Below are 14755 nucleotides of genomic sequence, written 5' to 3' on the forward strand. Positions count from 1 at the left end.
CAGGCTCAGCTTGGTGAAGGTGCCACACTGGCTGAGGGAGCAGCACATTGCATCAAAAGGAGAGGACCTGCTGCCCTCTGATTCCCTTCCCATCTCTGACCCACATCAACTATGGAACGTTACATTGCATTCAATAAAGATCAATGTTAAACTAATGATGGATGATGCAGCAATGGACCCCACTTCCCATTGTTGTATGACTAATGGGTCACCTTTGGCCAGCCTTCACCTCTTTTCACATCACTGATACTAACTTCAGCTTCAATAAAAAGTCAATGCTCTATTTGCAAGGACTTTATTTCTTTACAACATGTAAAAGGCATCTGGATGAGTACATGAATAGTAAGGGTTTAGAAGGATATGGGCCAAGTGCTGGCAAAAGAGATTAGATTGATTTAGGATAACTGGTCGGCATGGATGAGTTGGACCGAAAAGTCTGTTTCCTTGCTGTACGTCTCTATGATTCTATGAGGGCAACCCTGGCTAGGCTAGCATTTATTGCCCATCTGTAATTGCCCAGAGGACTGTTAAGAGTCAACCACATTGCTGTGGTTGTGGAGACACAAATCACCTTTCATCACCATTTGTACTCTAAGCTCCCTCACTTTGCATCAATAACAAGTAGACAACAAAATGTTTGCAAATTAAATCTAGCTGGAATTTGCAAATGCCAGCAGCATTGGAACATATCAATGAGGAGCGGGAGTAGGGAATTCAGCCCTTCGAGCCTACCCTGCCATTTAACATGATCATGGTTGATCTTATCCTGGTCTCAACTCCACTTTCCTACCTGATCCCCATAGTCCTTTAACATATCTGTTTCTTACTTAAATCTATTGATTTCTTCTGCCTCAATGCACTCTAGGGCACTGAGTTCCACAGATTCTGAGAGAAATAGATTGTCTTCATCTCTATTTTGAATCTTCCTCCTCTCACTGTATATCTATGATGTCTTGTTTGAGACTGGTCCACAAGGGGGAACATCTGTTTCCTGTTTGTCTGTTCAATGGACTGGTTAAAGAGTTCCATTACTCGATGTTTTAAGCTACACTGTACTAAGCCTGAAAAGAATTTTACAGCATGTTTCACAACCTCTGGATGTTCTGAAGAACATTACAGGCAATGAAGTAATCATAAGGCATGGCCATAATGTTGCAACGTGGCAGACAATTTATACACAGCAATGATATCATGACCAGATGATTTTTTTTTAATGATGTGTTAAATTTTATGGAATAAATATTGAGCAGGAATTCAAAAAAAAAATCATCTATTCTTTAAATTTGAACCAACAAATCTTACGCGTCTGCTTGAGAAGGTAGATGCAGGCTTCTGTTTATTATTTTATGCTTAAGTCAGTCTAGGTGATGTCACATATTGGATTGTTCTCTCTGTCAAGTTTTATGATTATAGAGTCATAGAGGCTTCCAGCATGGAAACAGGCCCTTCTGTCCAACTTATCCATTCCACCCAGTTTCCACAATTAAGCTTGTCCAATTTGCCTGTGCTTGGTCCATCTCCCTCTACACCTATCTCATCCAGGTACTTGTCTAAATGCTTCTAAATGACAAAATTGTATGTGCTTCCATCACTGGTCCAGACACTCACCACCCTCTGGACCCTTACATAACTCTCCTGTCTCACCTTGAACCTTTGCCCTCTAATTTTAGACTCCCCTACCATGGGGAAAAGCCGTTGGCTATCTAATTTTGTTGATTATTTTGAACTTTTTCCAGGTGTCTGTGTCAGTAAGAATGATGGGTATCTCAGTAAAATTGCCCCCAGGCATCTCTTCTCCAGTGAAAGTCACAGAGGTAGATTATCCTCATAAATGTATATGGTTGGACATGACAATATCTCACACACTTCAACCACTTTGTTGCACCCTGATTTCAAGTGAAGTTTACCTGCCATGTGAAGTGACATGACAGAGACTCTAGACGGATGGTTCCCAAAGCTGTCAGTCACTGGGGCTTTATGCTGTTTCTCATGCCTCATCAAAAACAAAAAACAAATTGAATGGGATCAGTTGCCATGGCTATTCATACTAGAAAGTAAGCTAGTTGGACATCCTCCTTTCTAATGTCTCGCTACTCCTCTGACTTAAGACTGTCTGCACGGGACCCCAGATCTAGCTAATGGGATAGCAAGGGTGAATTGAAAGCAGCTAAAATCAGTCGCTCTTGAATCTTAATGGTGGCGCTGATTGATCTGTTGTTTCCATACATTGCCCGTTACAGTGCAACAGCACCCAAATGGCCAGAAAACGACAGCTGCCTCGCTCACGAGGTGATGACGTGGCTTACAATAGCAGCTGGTGCCGCGGTAACTGGAATTAGCTATCAAGCATCAGCATTTTCCAGACAGCTTGGGACAGCAGGTTATAAATAGCGAAAGCCACTTTATTGACTGACACGTGTGATTGTCTTTCTGCTCAGGGCTAATTGCAATTTATGGCTCGACAATCATAGGAGATATTGAATACATTCAGCTTCCCCGTGAAACCATAGTTCAGGTTTATTCTAATGGCAACATGAATTTAGTCCACTGGCAACTGAATTGAGATTGCACGCACAAAAGTAGTGGAGAGCTCTTTGAACCAAGAGCTAACGAGAGTTGTTTACCTAATTCTTAATCGAATGGTTGTGACATAGAGTGACACTGATACAAAGCAATGGAAATCATGGGGGATACGGAAAATTCTTTCCAGTGGCAGAACAGTTGAGAATCCGAGGATATTGATTTAGAGTACTGTATTTGGTGAATTAATCAGAGGTGACGAGAGGGAACGTTTTTATAACACAGCAAGTTGTTCTGAGCTGGTGTGACTGAGAGCATGAGGGAAATCCAACAGTAACATTTTTAAAGGGACATGAATAATACCAGAGAAAAAGAGTAATTCAAGGCTGTGGTGAAAAGACAGACGGGTGAGATTAACTGAATAGTTTTACTAAAGGGCCGTCACAGACGTATCAGGCCAAATTACTTCTTCCTGTAATGTGATTCTGTGATGGCCTCATGGATATTTGATTTTTGTATCTATTTTAAACTAATGAACGGTAAATCAGGAATTGTCAACTTACTAAACAGAAAAACTGAAGAACTGCGGATGCTGGAAATCAGAAACAAAATCAGAAATTGCTGGAAAAAACTCAGCAAGTCCAGAGCCATCTGTGAAGAGATAAAACAGAGTTAATGTTTCAGGTTCAGTGGCCCTTCTTCAGAACTGACTGTAGCTGGAAAAGGTTAGTATATATGCTAAAGATGAGGTGGGGGGAAGGGAAGGAGATGGAACTCAAAGAGAGAAAAGGAGCTAGGCAAGACAAAGGAGTTCTGAGGAAAGGTCACTGGACCCAAAACGTTGACTCTGATTTCTCTTCACAAATGCTGAGCTTTTCCAGCAATTTCTATTTTTGCTTCAGATTTACAGTATCCATAGTTCTTTTGGTTTTTATTAAGGCAGATAAAGGAATGAATAGAGATCAGCCTGGGGGAACCAATAGCTGGTAATAGGATTGTTAGTGGCTGACAATGGGTTGGTTGTGGTAGCAGTCCATGTGATGACAAGGCCTGGTCTGTGGGGATTGGAATAAGGACATGGGAGAAGGTGCTCAGGCCCTAAAATTATTGAACTCAATACACTAACCTTTCTCCAGCTACAGGGCAAATGTGAGGACTGCAGATGCTGGAGATTAGAGTCAAGAGTGTGGTGCTGGAAAAGCACAGCAGGTCTCCTGAGGAGCAGGTGAATTGATGTTTCAGGCAAAAACTCTTCATTAGGATTGGGGCTGTGAGCTGAGGGGGTGGTGAGATAAATGAGAGGGGGTTGGGGCTGGGGAAAAGTAGCTGAGAGTGCAATAGGTAGATGGAGGTGGGGTTAATGGTGATAGGTTGGAGAGGAGGATGGAACGGATCAATGGGAAGGAAGATGGTCAGGTAGGGCAGGTCACCTGTGTGGTGCCAAGTTAGAAGGTTGGAACTGGGATAAGATGGGGGGGAGGGGAAACGAGTAAACTGGTGAAATCCACATTGATTCTCTAGGGGTGGAGAATTTCAAGGTGAGGGGCATATTTTTAAAGTGAGAAAAAAAAGTCTTTGAAAAGTCATGAGGGATAACTTTCTTACAGAGAATGGTTCCGCTTTGGAATTAACTGCCAGAGGAAGTGGTGGATGCGAGTACAGTTACGACATTTAAAAGACATTTGGATAAGTTTAGAAATAGGAACAGTTGGGAGGGATATGGGCCAGGAGTAGGCAGGTGGGACCAGTTTAGTTTGGGATGATGGTCGACATGGACTGGTTGGACCAATGGTCAGTTTCCGTGCTGTATGACTCTATGACTTTATGACTGCCAGTCAGATTGGTCAGCAACTCCAAAGGTTGGGAACTTTCTGGTATCAGAGGCTGAATTTCCCCTCTGAACTAATCTAACTGGCCACAGCGTATTATGACAGTGGGGTAGACCTCCTCTGGGACTTTCAGCTCGCCCCAGTTTTTCATCTGCTGTGGTAAGCAACCCCTGGGTCCAGTCCATGAGCTGGGTGTGTGTCCCTGAGTGCACAGTGTCCTTGCTGCACCATTACAATGATAGTTACCAGTGCATTTTGTGGCACTGAAGTGCAGTAGAGTCCTTGTAAGTGAATCAGAGATGTGCTTTGTGATTTCTTAATGGCTGTCATGTGTCAGATGCCAGTGTCTATGGATGTGTGGCCGGTGCCCATGGAGCATGCCCTGAGGTGTTGGCATCTAGTGTCCAACTTGGATCAATGGGCAAACTGATTTCTATGTGAAGATTTCTCAATGTCAAGCTTGTTTGGCCCATTTTATAAGGTAGAAAGCTGAATATTAATGAGAAGAGTTGGGCCTATGACAAGGCATTTAACAAGCAATTGCCCCCTATAACTGGCAACTTGCCAATGCCTGGGAACAAATTGTTTGTCAAAAACACAAAAGATGGTGCAGGTTCCTTCTGAGAGCGTAACAGGACTTATTGGCTGTTTGTGGAACAAATTCCGCCCGAGTCCACATTGCTCAGATTCCTGTTGGATTCTGCACTCTGAACCCATTCTGTCTGAACCTTCACTAATTTTAGAGATTCTCAGCTTCATTTCTCAGAAGGAAGTGTCCAGTCTTTTAATCCTGATATGTATCTCTTAAATTTCAGTACCATCCTTGTGAATCTTCTGTGCCCACACACGATATCTTTCTAAACTAAAACCTTTTTGACTCTCCACGGTCGGTACTGCTCTATTCCCTGTCTATTCATGTATCTGCCTCTTAAACGTTGCTATTATATTTGCCTCCACCACCCCCACTGTCAGCACATTCATAAAAACATAAGAACGAGGAGCAGGAGTAGGCCGTCTGGCCCTTCGAGACTGCTCCGCTATTCAATAAGATCATGATCTATTCGTGGCCTCAGCTCCTCTTACCCGCTCTCTCACCATAACCCTTAATTCCTTCTTTGTTCAAAAAAAATCTATCTTAGCTTTAAAAACATTTACAGATGAAGTCTCAAATTTTAGAGTCCAGAGCGTTGAATACAGGAGTGTGGAGGTAATGGTGCAGCTGTACAGGACATTGGTTAGGCCACTGTTGGAATATTGTGTGTAATTCTGTCTCCTTCCTTTCAGAAAGATGTTGTGAAACTTGAAAGGATTCAGAAAAGATTTACAAGGATGTTGCCAGAGTTGGAGGATTTGAGCTATAGGGAGAGGCTAAATAGGTTGGGGCTGTTTTCCCTGGAGCATTGGACGCTGAGGGGTGACCTTATAGAGGTTTATAAAATCATGAGGGACATGATTAGGATAAATAGACAAGGTCTTTTTACTGGGTTGGGGGATGCCAGAACTAGAGGGCATAGGTTTAGGGTGAGAGGGGAAAGATATAAAAAGGACCTAAGAGGCAACTTTTTCATGCAGAGTGGTGTGTGTATGGAATGAGCTGCCAGAGGAAGTGGTGGAGGCTGGTAAAATTACAGTATTTAAAAGGCACCTGGTTGTGTGTATGAATAGGAAGGGTTTAGAGAGATATGGGCCAAGTGCTGGCAAATGGGACTAGATTAGTTTAGGATATCAGGCCGGCAAGGATGAATTGGACCGAAGGGTCTGTTTCCATGTTGTACAGCTCTATGACTCTACTTCCCTGGGCAGGGAATTCCATAGATTCATAACCCTCTGGGTGAAGAGGTTCCTTCTCAATTCAGTCCTAAATCTGGTTTCCTTATTTTGAGGCTATGCCCTCTTGTCCCCTAGTTTCACCTGCCAGTGGAAACATCTTCTCTGCTTTTATCTTATCTATTCCTTTCATAATTTTATATGTTTCTATCAGATCCCCCCCCCACCTCATTTTTCTAAATTCCAATGAATATAATCCCTGGGAGAAAGACTCTGACTATCTATTTTATCCGTGCCTCTCATAATTTTGTTGCCTCTATTAAGTCACCCCTCGTCCTTCGAAGTTCAAGTGAAAACAAACCAAGTTTGCCCAACCTCTCCTCAACCTCTCTTGGGGCGGCACAGTGGTTAGCACTGCTGCCTCACAGTGCCAGAGACCCGGGTTCAATTCCCGCCTCAGGCGACTGACTGTGTGGAGTTTGCACATTCTCCCCGTGTCTGCGTGGGTTTCCTCCGGGTTCTCCGGTTTCCTCCCACAGTCCAAAGATGTGCAGGTTAAGTGAATTGGCCATGCTAAATTGCCCGTAGTGTTAGGTGAAAGGGTAAATATAGGGGAATGGGTCTGGGTGGGTACACTTCAGTGGGTCGGTGTGGACTTGTTGGGCCGAAGGGCCTGTTTCCACACTGTAAGTAATCAAACATCAATCAAAGCTAATACCCTCTAAACCAGACAACACCCTGGTAAGCCAGTCTGTATTCACTTCAAAGCCTCCACATCCTTCTGGTGGTGTGGTGACAATATTCCAAATGTGGCCTTACTAAAGTGCTATACAGCTGCAACATGACTTGCCAACTTTTGTACTATATGCCCCAACTGATGAAGGCAAGAAGCTATATACCTTTTTGACTACCTTATCCACCTGGGTTGCCACTTTTGGGAAGCTGTGGACCTCTACTCCAGATGTCTTTGTATGTTGATATGGGTTCTGCCATTTATTGTGCACATCCCTCCAGCAATAGATCCTTCAGAATGCAACACCTCTCATTTGCCCAGATTAAACTCCATCCATTTCTCCGCCCAAGTCTCCAGCCAATCTATATCCTGCTGCAGATTGCTCATCAGGCCACCTACATTCTCCACCAAATCATTTTTATATTTTACAAACAACAGGGATCCCAGCAGTGATCCATGTAGAACACCACTGGTCACAGATCTCCAATCTGAAAAACACCCTTCTACTGCTACTGTGTCTTCTATGACAAAGCCAATTCTGTATCCATCTTTTCAGCTCATTGTGGATCACATGTACTTCACCTTCTGTATCAGTCTGCAATGAGGGACCTTGTCAAAGGCCTTGCTAAAGTCCCAATAGGCAACATCTACTGCCCTTCCCTCATTAACCATCTTTGTCACTTCCTCCAAAAGTTTGTGAAACACAAAACCATGCTGCCTATTGCTAATTCCATATTTTTCAAAATGTGAGTAAATCCTATTCCTAAGAATCTTCTCCAATCATTTCGCTATCATTGATATGAGGTTCACTGGCCTGTAATTTCCAGGATTATCCATGTTGCCCTTCTCAAACAGAGGAACAATGTTGGCTATTCTCCATTCCTCTGGGACCTCTCCTGTGATGAAAGAGGATACAAATATTTTATGCAATGCCCCAGCAGTTTCCTCGCCTGCCTCCCACAGCAATCTGGATAGATCTATTCAGGTCCCGGGGACGTGTCTACATTAATGCTTTTCAAAACACCCAGCGCTTTCCTCCTTTATATATTGACATGCCCTAGAATATCAACAAACCCCTCCCAAGACTTACAGTCCACCATGTCCTTCTCCTTTGTGAACTATTTGTGAAGGACTTCATCCGCTTCCTCCAGCTCCAAGCATGAATTCCACCCTTTGTCTTTGAGTGGACCTAGCCTTTTCCGAGTTAGCCTCTTGTTCCTTATATGTATATAAAATTGCATTTATGATTTTCTTTAATCCTGTTTGCCAAAGACATTTTGGCCCTCCTAATTCCCCTGACCTCTCTCTTGCTATATTTGTATTCTTTGAGGGTTCTGTGGTCTTCAATTTTCTAAACATTACATATGACTCCTTTTCTTTCTGCCTAAGCTCTCAATTTCTCTTGACATCCTACATTCCCAAGACTTGCCATTCTTGTCCTTCATTTTCACAGGCATATACTGGCTCGGAATTTTAATCAACTGGCTTTTAAAAGATTACCTATATGCCAGATGTGGATTTATTCAAATAGCTACCCCCAAACTACATTCTCCAGTTCCTGCCTAGTATTGTGGTTTTTAGCTTTCCCCCAGTTTGGTACTTTCATCCAAGGACTATTCTTATCCTTATCTAGAACTCCATTAAAACTTACAGAATTATGGTCACTGTTCTCGAAATGCTCCCCCACTGAAACTTTGATCACCTGGCAAGCTTTTCCTCAGAACCAGGGCTCGTACGGCTCCTTCCCGAATTGGAGTATTTAGACATCATTTTAAGAAAAGCACAGTCTGGGATTGTAATCTTGAGATTACTTCCTGTGCCACATGCCAGTAAGGGTTAGGAATAGGAAGAGAATGCACTTAAATACGCAGCTAAAGAGCTGTGTAGGAGGGTGAGCGTCAGTATCTGGATCATTAGGATATCTTCCAGGGCAGTTGAGACCTGTACAAGGATGATTAGATTAGATTCCCTACAGTATGGAAACAGGCCCTTCAGCCCAACAAGTCCACAGTGATCCACAGAAGAGCAACCCACACCCAGACCCATCCCCGCACAATATATTTACCCCTGACTAGTGCACCTAACACTATTTGCAATTTAGGAGCAGCACGGTGGCTCAGTGGTTAGCACTGCTGCCTCACAGCCCAAGGGATTGAGGTTCGATTCCAGCCTTGGGCGACTGTCTGTGTAGAGTTTGCACATTCTCCCCGTGTCTGTGTGGGTTTCCTCCGGTTGCTCCAGTTTGCTCCCACAGTCCAAAGATGTGCAGATCAGGTGATATGGCCATTGTGTTAGGTGCATTCATCAGAGGGAAATGAGTCTGGGTGGGTTACTCTTCGGAGGGTCGGTGTGGACCTGTTGGGCCGAAGGGCCTGTATCCACAATCTAATCTAATCTTTAGCATGGCCAATTCACCTGACCTGCACATCTTTGGATTGTGGGAGGAAACCCAAGCTGTGAGGCAGCAGTGCTAACCACTGAGCCACCATGCTGCCTGTATGGGTTGCACCTAAACTGAAAGGCAGCAATATCCTGGTAGGGAGGTTTGCTCGTTCCCCGCAGAAGGATTTAAACTAGTGTGGGTGGGGGGAATAGAAGCCTGAGAAGTAAGTCAACAAGTGAAATGATCAAGGGGTCAGAGAAGGAGGCCAGTAAGATTATGAGGAAGAACTCTTTGAGGAGAAAGTGAGGTCTGCAGATGCTGGAGATCAGAGCTGAAAATGTTTTGCTGGAGAAGCGCAGCAGGTCAGGCAGCATCCAGGGAACAGGAGAATCGACGTTTCGGGCATAAGCCCTTCTTCAGGAATGAGGAAAGTTTGTCCAGCAGGCTAAGATAAAAGGTAGGGAGGAGGGACTTGGGGGAGGGGCGTCGGAAATGTGATAGGTGGAAAGAGGTCAAGGTGAGGGTGATAGGTCAGACTGGGGTGGGGGCGGAGAGGTCAGGAAGAAGATTGCAGGTTAGGAAGGCGGTGCTGAATTCGATGGATTTGACTGAGACAGGGTGGGGGGAGGGGAAATGAAAAAACTGGTGAAATCCGAGTTCATCCCTTGTGGTTGGAGGGTTCCTAGGCAGAAGATGAGGCGCTCTTCCTCCAACCGTCGTGTTGTTGTGGTCTGGCGTTGGAGGAGTCCAAAGACCTGCATATCCTTGGTGGAGTGGGAGGGGGAATTGAAGTGTTGAACCACAGGGTGGTTGGGTTGGTTGGTGCGGGTGTCCCAGAGGTGTTCTCTGAAACATTCCGCAAGTAGGCGGCCTGTCTCCCCAATATAGAGGAGGCCACATCGGGTGCAGAGGATACAATAGATGATGTGTGTGGAGGTGCAGGTGAATCTGTGGCGGATATGGAAAGTTTCCTTTGGGGCCTTGGAGGGAGGTGAGGGGGGAGGTGTGGGCGCAAGTCTTGCACCTCCTGCGGTTGCAGGGGAAGGTGCCGGGAGTGGAGGGTTGGTGGGGGGTGTGGATCTGACGAGGGAGTCACGGAGGGAGTGGTCTTTACGGAATGCTGATAGGGGAGGGGAGGGAAATATATCCTTGGTGGTGGGGTCCGTTTGGAGGTGGCGGAAATGACGGCGGATGATGCGCTGTACATGGAGATTGGTGGTTTGGTAGGTGAGGACCAGTGGGGTTCTGTCCTGGTGGCGGTTGGAGGGGTGGGGCTCAAGGGCGGAGGAGCGGGAAGTGGAAGAGATGCGGTGGAGGGCATCGTCGACCATGTCGGGGGGGAAATTGCGGTCCTTGAAGAAGGAGGCCATCTGGGTTGTACGTTTTTGGAACTGGTCCTCCTGGGAGCAGATGCAGTGGAGACGAAGGAATTGGGAGAATGGGATGGCGTTTTTACAGGGGGCAGGGTGGGAGGAGGTGTAGTCCAGGTAGCTGTGGGAGTCGGTTGGTTTGTAGTAGTTATGAGGAAGAACTGACAGGGAGAGACCATCAAACATGATGGTCTGAGCTGTATTTGTTTGTAAAGTGAGGAGAATGACAGATGAACTTTGAGCTTGGGTGAATACATATAACTGTGATGTTGTAGCTGTTGCAGAGAATTGGTTGAGAGCGGGACAAGACTGGCAGCTCAACGTTCTTGGATTTAGATGTTTCAAATGAGATAGAGAAGGATGAAAAGGAGGTGGGGAGTCGGGCTACAGATAAGGGAGGAGACCTTGGAGGGTCTGTCCAGCGAGGCCAGATGGGGAAAACTCAGGAATAGGAAGGGTACAATCACTTTGATGGGATTGCACTACAGTCCTCCCAATAGTGATAGAGAAACAGATATGCTGAGAGATTATGGTTGATGTGGTGGGTGATTTTAACATCCCACATGTTGACTGGGACTTTGTTAGTGCCAGGGGCTTGGATGGAGGAGAATTTGTTAGGTGTGTCCACAACGGTATTTATTTAAATAAAATCTGATGTTTACACATTTTTATACATAGCTTTGCAAATCTGTGGTGCAACATTTAATGATTGATAAATTTCTCCACTACCATCCCCAACCTTACCTAGACTTGCATCTTTCAAGTAACGTGTCTTCCATATTCTTCCTACCAGTCTCTGTTGAGTTCAATGCCGTGACTCAGATACAATGAGTAGCAGCACATTTGGTTTTGAATTGGGGTCAGATGTTAGTGATAGCCCCATTCACAATGGTTTCTGAGAATGTTCTTTCACCTCGACATGTATGTAAATATGTCGGGTGACTAACACAGCCTTCATTTATGGTACTTGGTCTCATTTGTAAACCATTAAAAACTACTGCACACAGAGTCATTGATCTCTTCATTGCTTCCAGATGGCAAATGACAGCACAGAGACCAGTGAAGCAGGCGAGGAAGAGGAAGATCATGAGGGAGACAATGGAAATAAGGAGCGCATGCCCTTTATCCAATAGCTGCCTTGGCCAGGGGAGAGAAAAGAAGTTTAAACAAAAACCTACCTGTTTGAATTTTCTCTTTGTTAGTCGCTGGAGCCAAGAACAATTTGAGGAGATGTCCCTGGTGCGCAAGTGAACAAATGCTGTTGTACTGTGTGTATTTGTGTCTGTCTGCAGTCAGCCAAGCTACAAGCTGTTTGAATCTTAGTGACCTGAACTGCTAAAGTGCCATATCCTTTTCAGTGCAGTATTATGAGCAACATTCTGTGTTAAGATCAATTGAGGAAGAGATTCATTGTGTTATTGCTTCTTCTTATATTTAAAGTGGGCACAGTTCTGTCTTCTGTGAACTTCTTGCAATTTTTAGTATGTACCATTCAAGTATTTTATTTTCTCTCTGTGTTGATTTCTTGTGCATGGTTCTGTTAATCTGTTAGTGCCTGTATTTATTCTGTTATACATCACTGACCAGCGACCATTCAACACATGAATGTTAAGTATTCAAAGACATGCATCTTTCACCAGTACAAGTGACAGGAACTGCTTCTGAACTTACCTTACTGAGTAAACGAAAAATGCATAGACCTATTTATCAGCTCAAAAGCCTAAACAATGTGAATGGAGATCTCAATTTGTTTACTTGTTGCATTGGTTGCATTAGTGCTTTTGTTATTTTGTGCCTATCAAATAATGTTTACATAAAAAAAATTAAAAAAATAAAAAAAACAATTAGCAATTGATTACTTTGTCAAGTGTCTATTTAATGTTTCAGAACAGGAAGACTAATGAACAAGAATTGAAGTGCAGGAAAGGACTGGATGGATGATGTTTTAGGCCTGTCCCAGACATTAGCCAGAATTTTTGGGATGCAGGCCTTCGCTGCTTTGGGGGAAGGTCCATCAAATCAGTCAGGCAAATGAAAGCCAGCCAAAGGCATCCACTGAATCAGGACACTAGCTGGAAGTCCCTCGTATTGGTGGCTCAGTAGCACCACTGGGTAGCCATGACTGCTACCAGAGAAAAAAAATGAAGTGACCCCAGGAAAGGGCTTCATCATGGCAAGATTAGTTTTGTAGAGTGGAGGTCACGGAGGGGATGGGGGGGGGGGGGGGGGGGGGGGGGGTTGCCTATGGAATCATTGAATCCGTACAGTGTGGAAACAGGCTATTTGGCCCAACAAGTCCACACCAACCCTCCAAAGAATATCCCATCCAGACCCATTCTATACATTACCCCTGACTAATGCATCTAGCCTACACATCCTTGAATACTATAGGCAACTTAGCATGGCCAATTCACCTAACCTGCACATCTTTGGACTGTGGAAGGAAACCAGAGCACCCGGAGGAAACACATGCAGACTCGTGGAGAATGTGCAAACTCCACACAGCCACCTGAGGCTAGAATTGAACCAAGGTCCCTGGCTCTGTAAGGCAGCTTTACTAACCACTGAACCACCATGCCACTCTAACATTCAACAAGAATGGAAGAGGCAAGTTTCAACTGGACCTCCACTCCCTAGCTTCCCCATGCCATGTTCCTCAATCATTTGTTTTGAGTGCCTTTGATGTAAGGCTCCCGCAAGAGCCTATACAGGTTTGTTTATCATGCTCGCTTACACTGATTGACTCAACAACTTTGGATTTTGTAACAAAGACACCAGGATGAGTCACTTAAGAGGTCACTAAATGCCCACTTCAGGGAACTCAGTTGGACTTAATTGGGATAGAAGCAGGAGGTTTTTGTGAGTTCCCATCAACTACTATCCAAAATGCCCTCCCCACCACCAAAGATGCCGCCATGAGAGAGGGCAGAAGATTCCATCCCATGCAAATCGGTGAACTGTAAGATGATAGCCTTCAATAGGATTTAAGAAAAACTGATGAGATGGGCAGACAAAGGACAGATGGAAAGACTAAAGTGCATTTTTATGGCTGAGAGAATTATGAAAATTGAAGGTAAAGTTGGGATATCTGGTCGGCATGGACGAGTTGGTCTGAAGGGTCTGTTTCCATACTGTACGTCTCTATGACTCTAGGATTCAGCTGTATAGAGGATGCAGGAGGAGAGGCACCTGAGGGTCTATGTGCACAAATGGGTAAAAGGTGACAGAGCAAGTTGAATAACTGATGGGTTACATACTTTTTGTATAGAGGCAGAGAATACAAAAGCAAGGAAATTATCCTGAACAAAAACAGAAGTTGCTGGAAAAGCTCAGCAGGTCTGGCAGCATCTCTGAAGAGAAATCAGAGTTAACATTTCAAAGCCAGCGACCCTTCCTCAGAACTGATGGCAGCTATGAAAAAGTTGGTTTTATGCAGAAGATAAGGTGAGGGGGCAGTGGGTGATAAATAAATAATAGGTGGGGATAGAGCCCAAAGAGAGAGAAGAACAGATGGACAAAGGAGTGGATAATGATCTGGCTAGGAGGGTGAATAGCTATTAATGGGGACTGCTAGTGGCTAACAATGGGTTGTGTGGATTAGCAGACTGTGTGATCACAAGACCTGGTGTGTGGGGATTGGGGCTAGGGCATTGGAGAGGTCAAGCCTTAAAGCTATTGAAATTAATGTTGAGTCCGGCGGGCTGTAGGTTAGTGGCAAATGAGATGTCCTTCTTCCAGCTTGTGCTGAGCTTTGCTGGAGCACTGCAGCAAGCCTGAGACAGAGATATTGGCCAGGGAACAGGATGACGTGTTAAAGTGGCAGGCAACTGGAAGCTCAGGGTCTTTTTTGTGGGCAGAACAGAGGTGTTCTGCAAACTGGTCACCCAGCATACACTTTGTTTCCCCAATGTAGAGGAGACCACATTGTGCGCAACAAATTCAGTAGACTAGATTGTGCAAAGTGCAGATAAAGCATTGCTTCACTTGGAAGGTACATTTGGGCTCTTGGATACTGAGGATGGAGGAGTTAAGTAGGCAACCTTCAGCGATTGCAGGGGAAGGTGCATTGGGTTATTGGAATTGGAGTGATGTTGGGAGTGAAAGAAGAGTCCCCAGGGTGTCCCGGAGGGAATGGTCCCTGCAGAAGGTGGAC

General features: G+C 44.7%; 1 protein-coding gene across 1 annotated transcript in view; it reads left to right on the forward strand.

Moving 5' to 3' along the window:
- Nucleotides 1-12457, forward strand: part of vat1l (vesicle amine transport 1-like) — a 198307-nt gene extending 185850 nt beyond the window's left edge. The window contains exon 9 of the mRNA XM_043706556.2: nt 11637-12457. Coding sequence (XP_043562491.1) covers nt 11637-11735 — 99 coding nt within the window. The 3' untranslated portion in view covers nt 11736-12457. The remainder of the gene's footprint in view (nt 1-11636) is intronic.
- Nucleotides 12458-14755: the final 2298 nt, after the last annotated feature.

The sequence above is a fragment of the Chiloscyllium plagiosum genome, unplaced genomic scaffold (genome assembly GCF_037043375.1).
Source record: "Chiloscyllium plagiosum isolate Xiang-an unplaced genomic scaffold, Cpla_swu_hap1 HiC_scaffold_17, whole genome shotgun sequence".
Lineage (NCBI taxonomy): Eukaryota > Metazoa > Chordata > Chondrichthyes > Orectolobiformes > Hemiscylliidae > Chiloscyllium > Chiloscyllium plagiosum.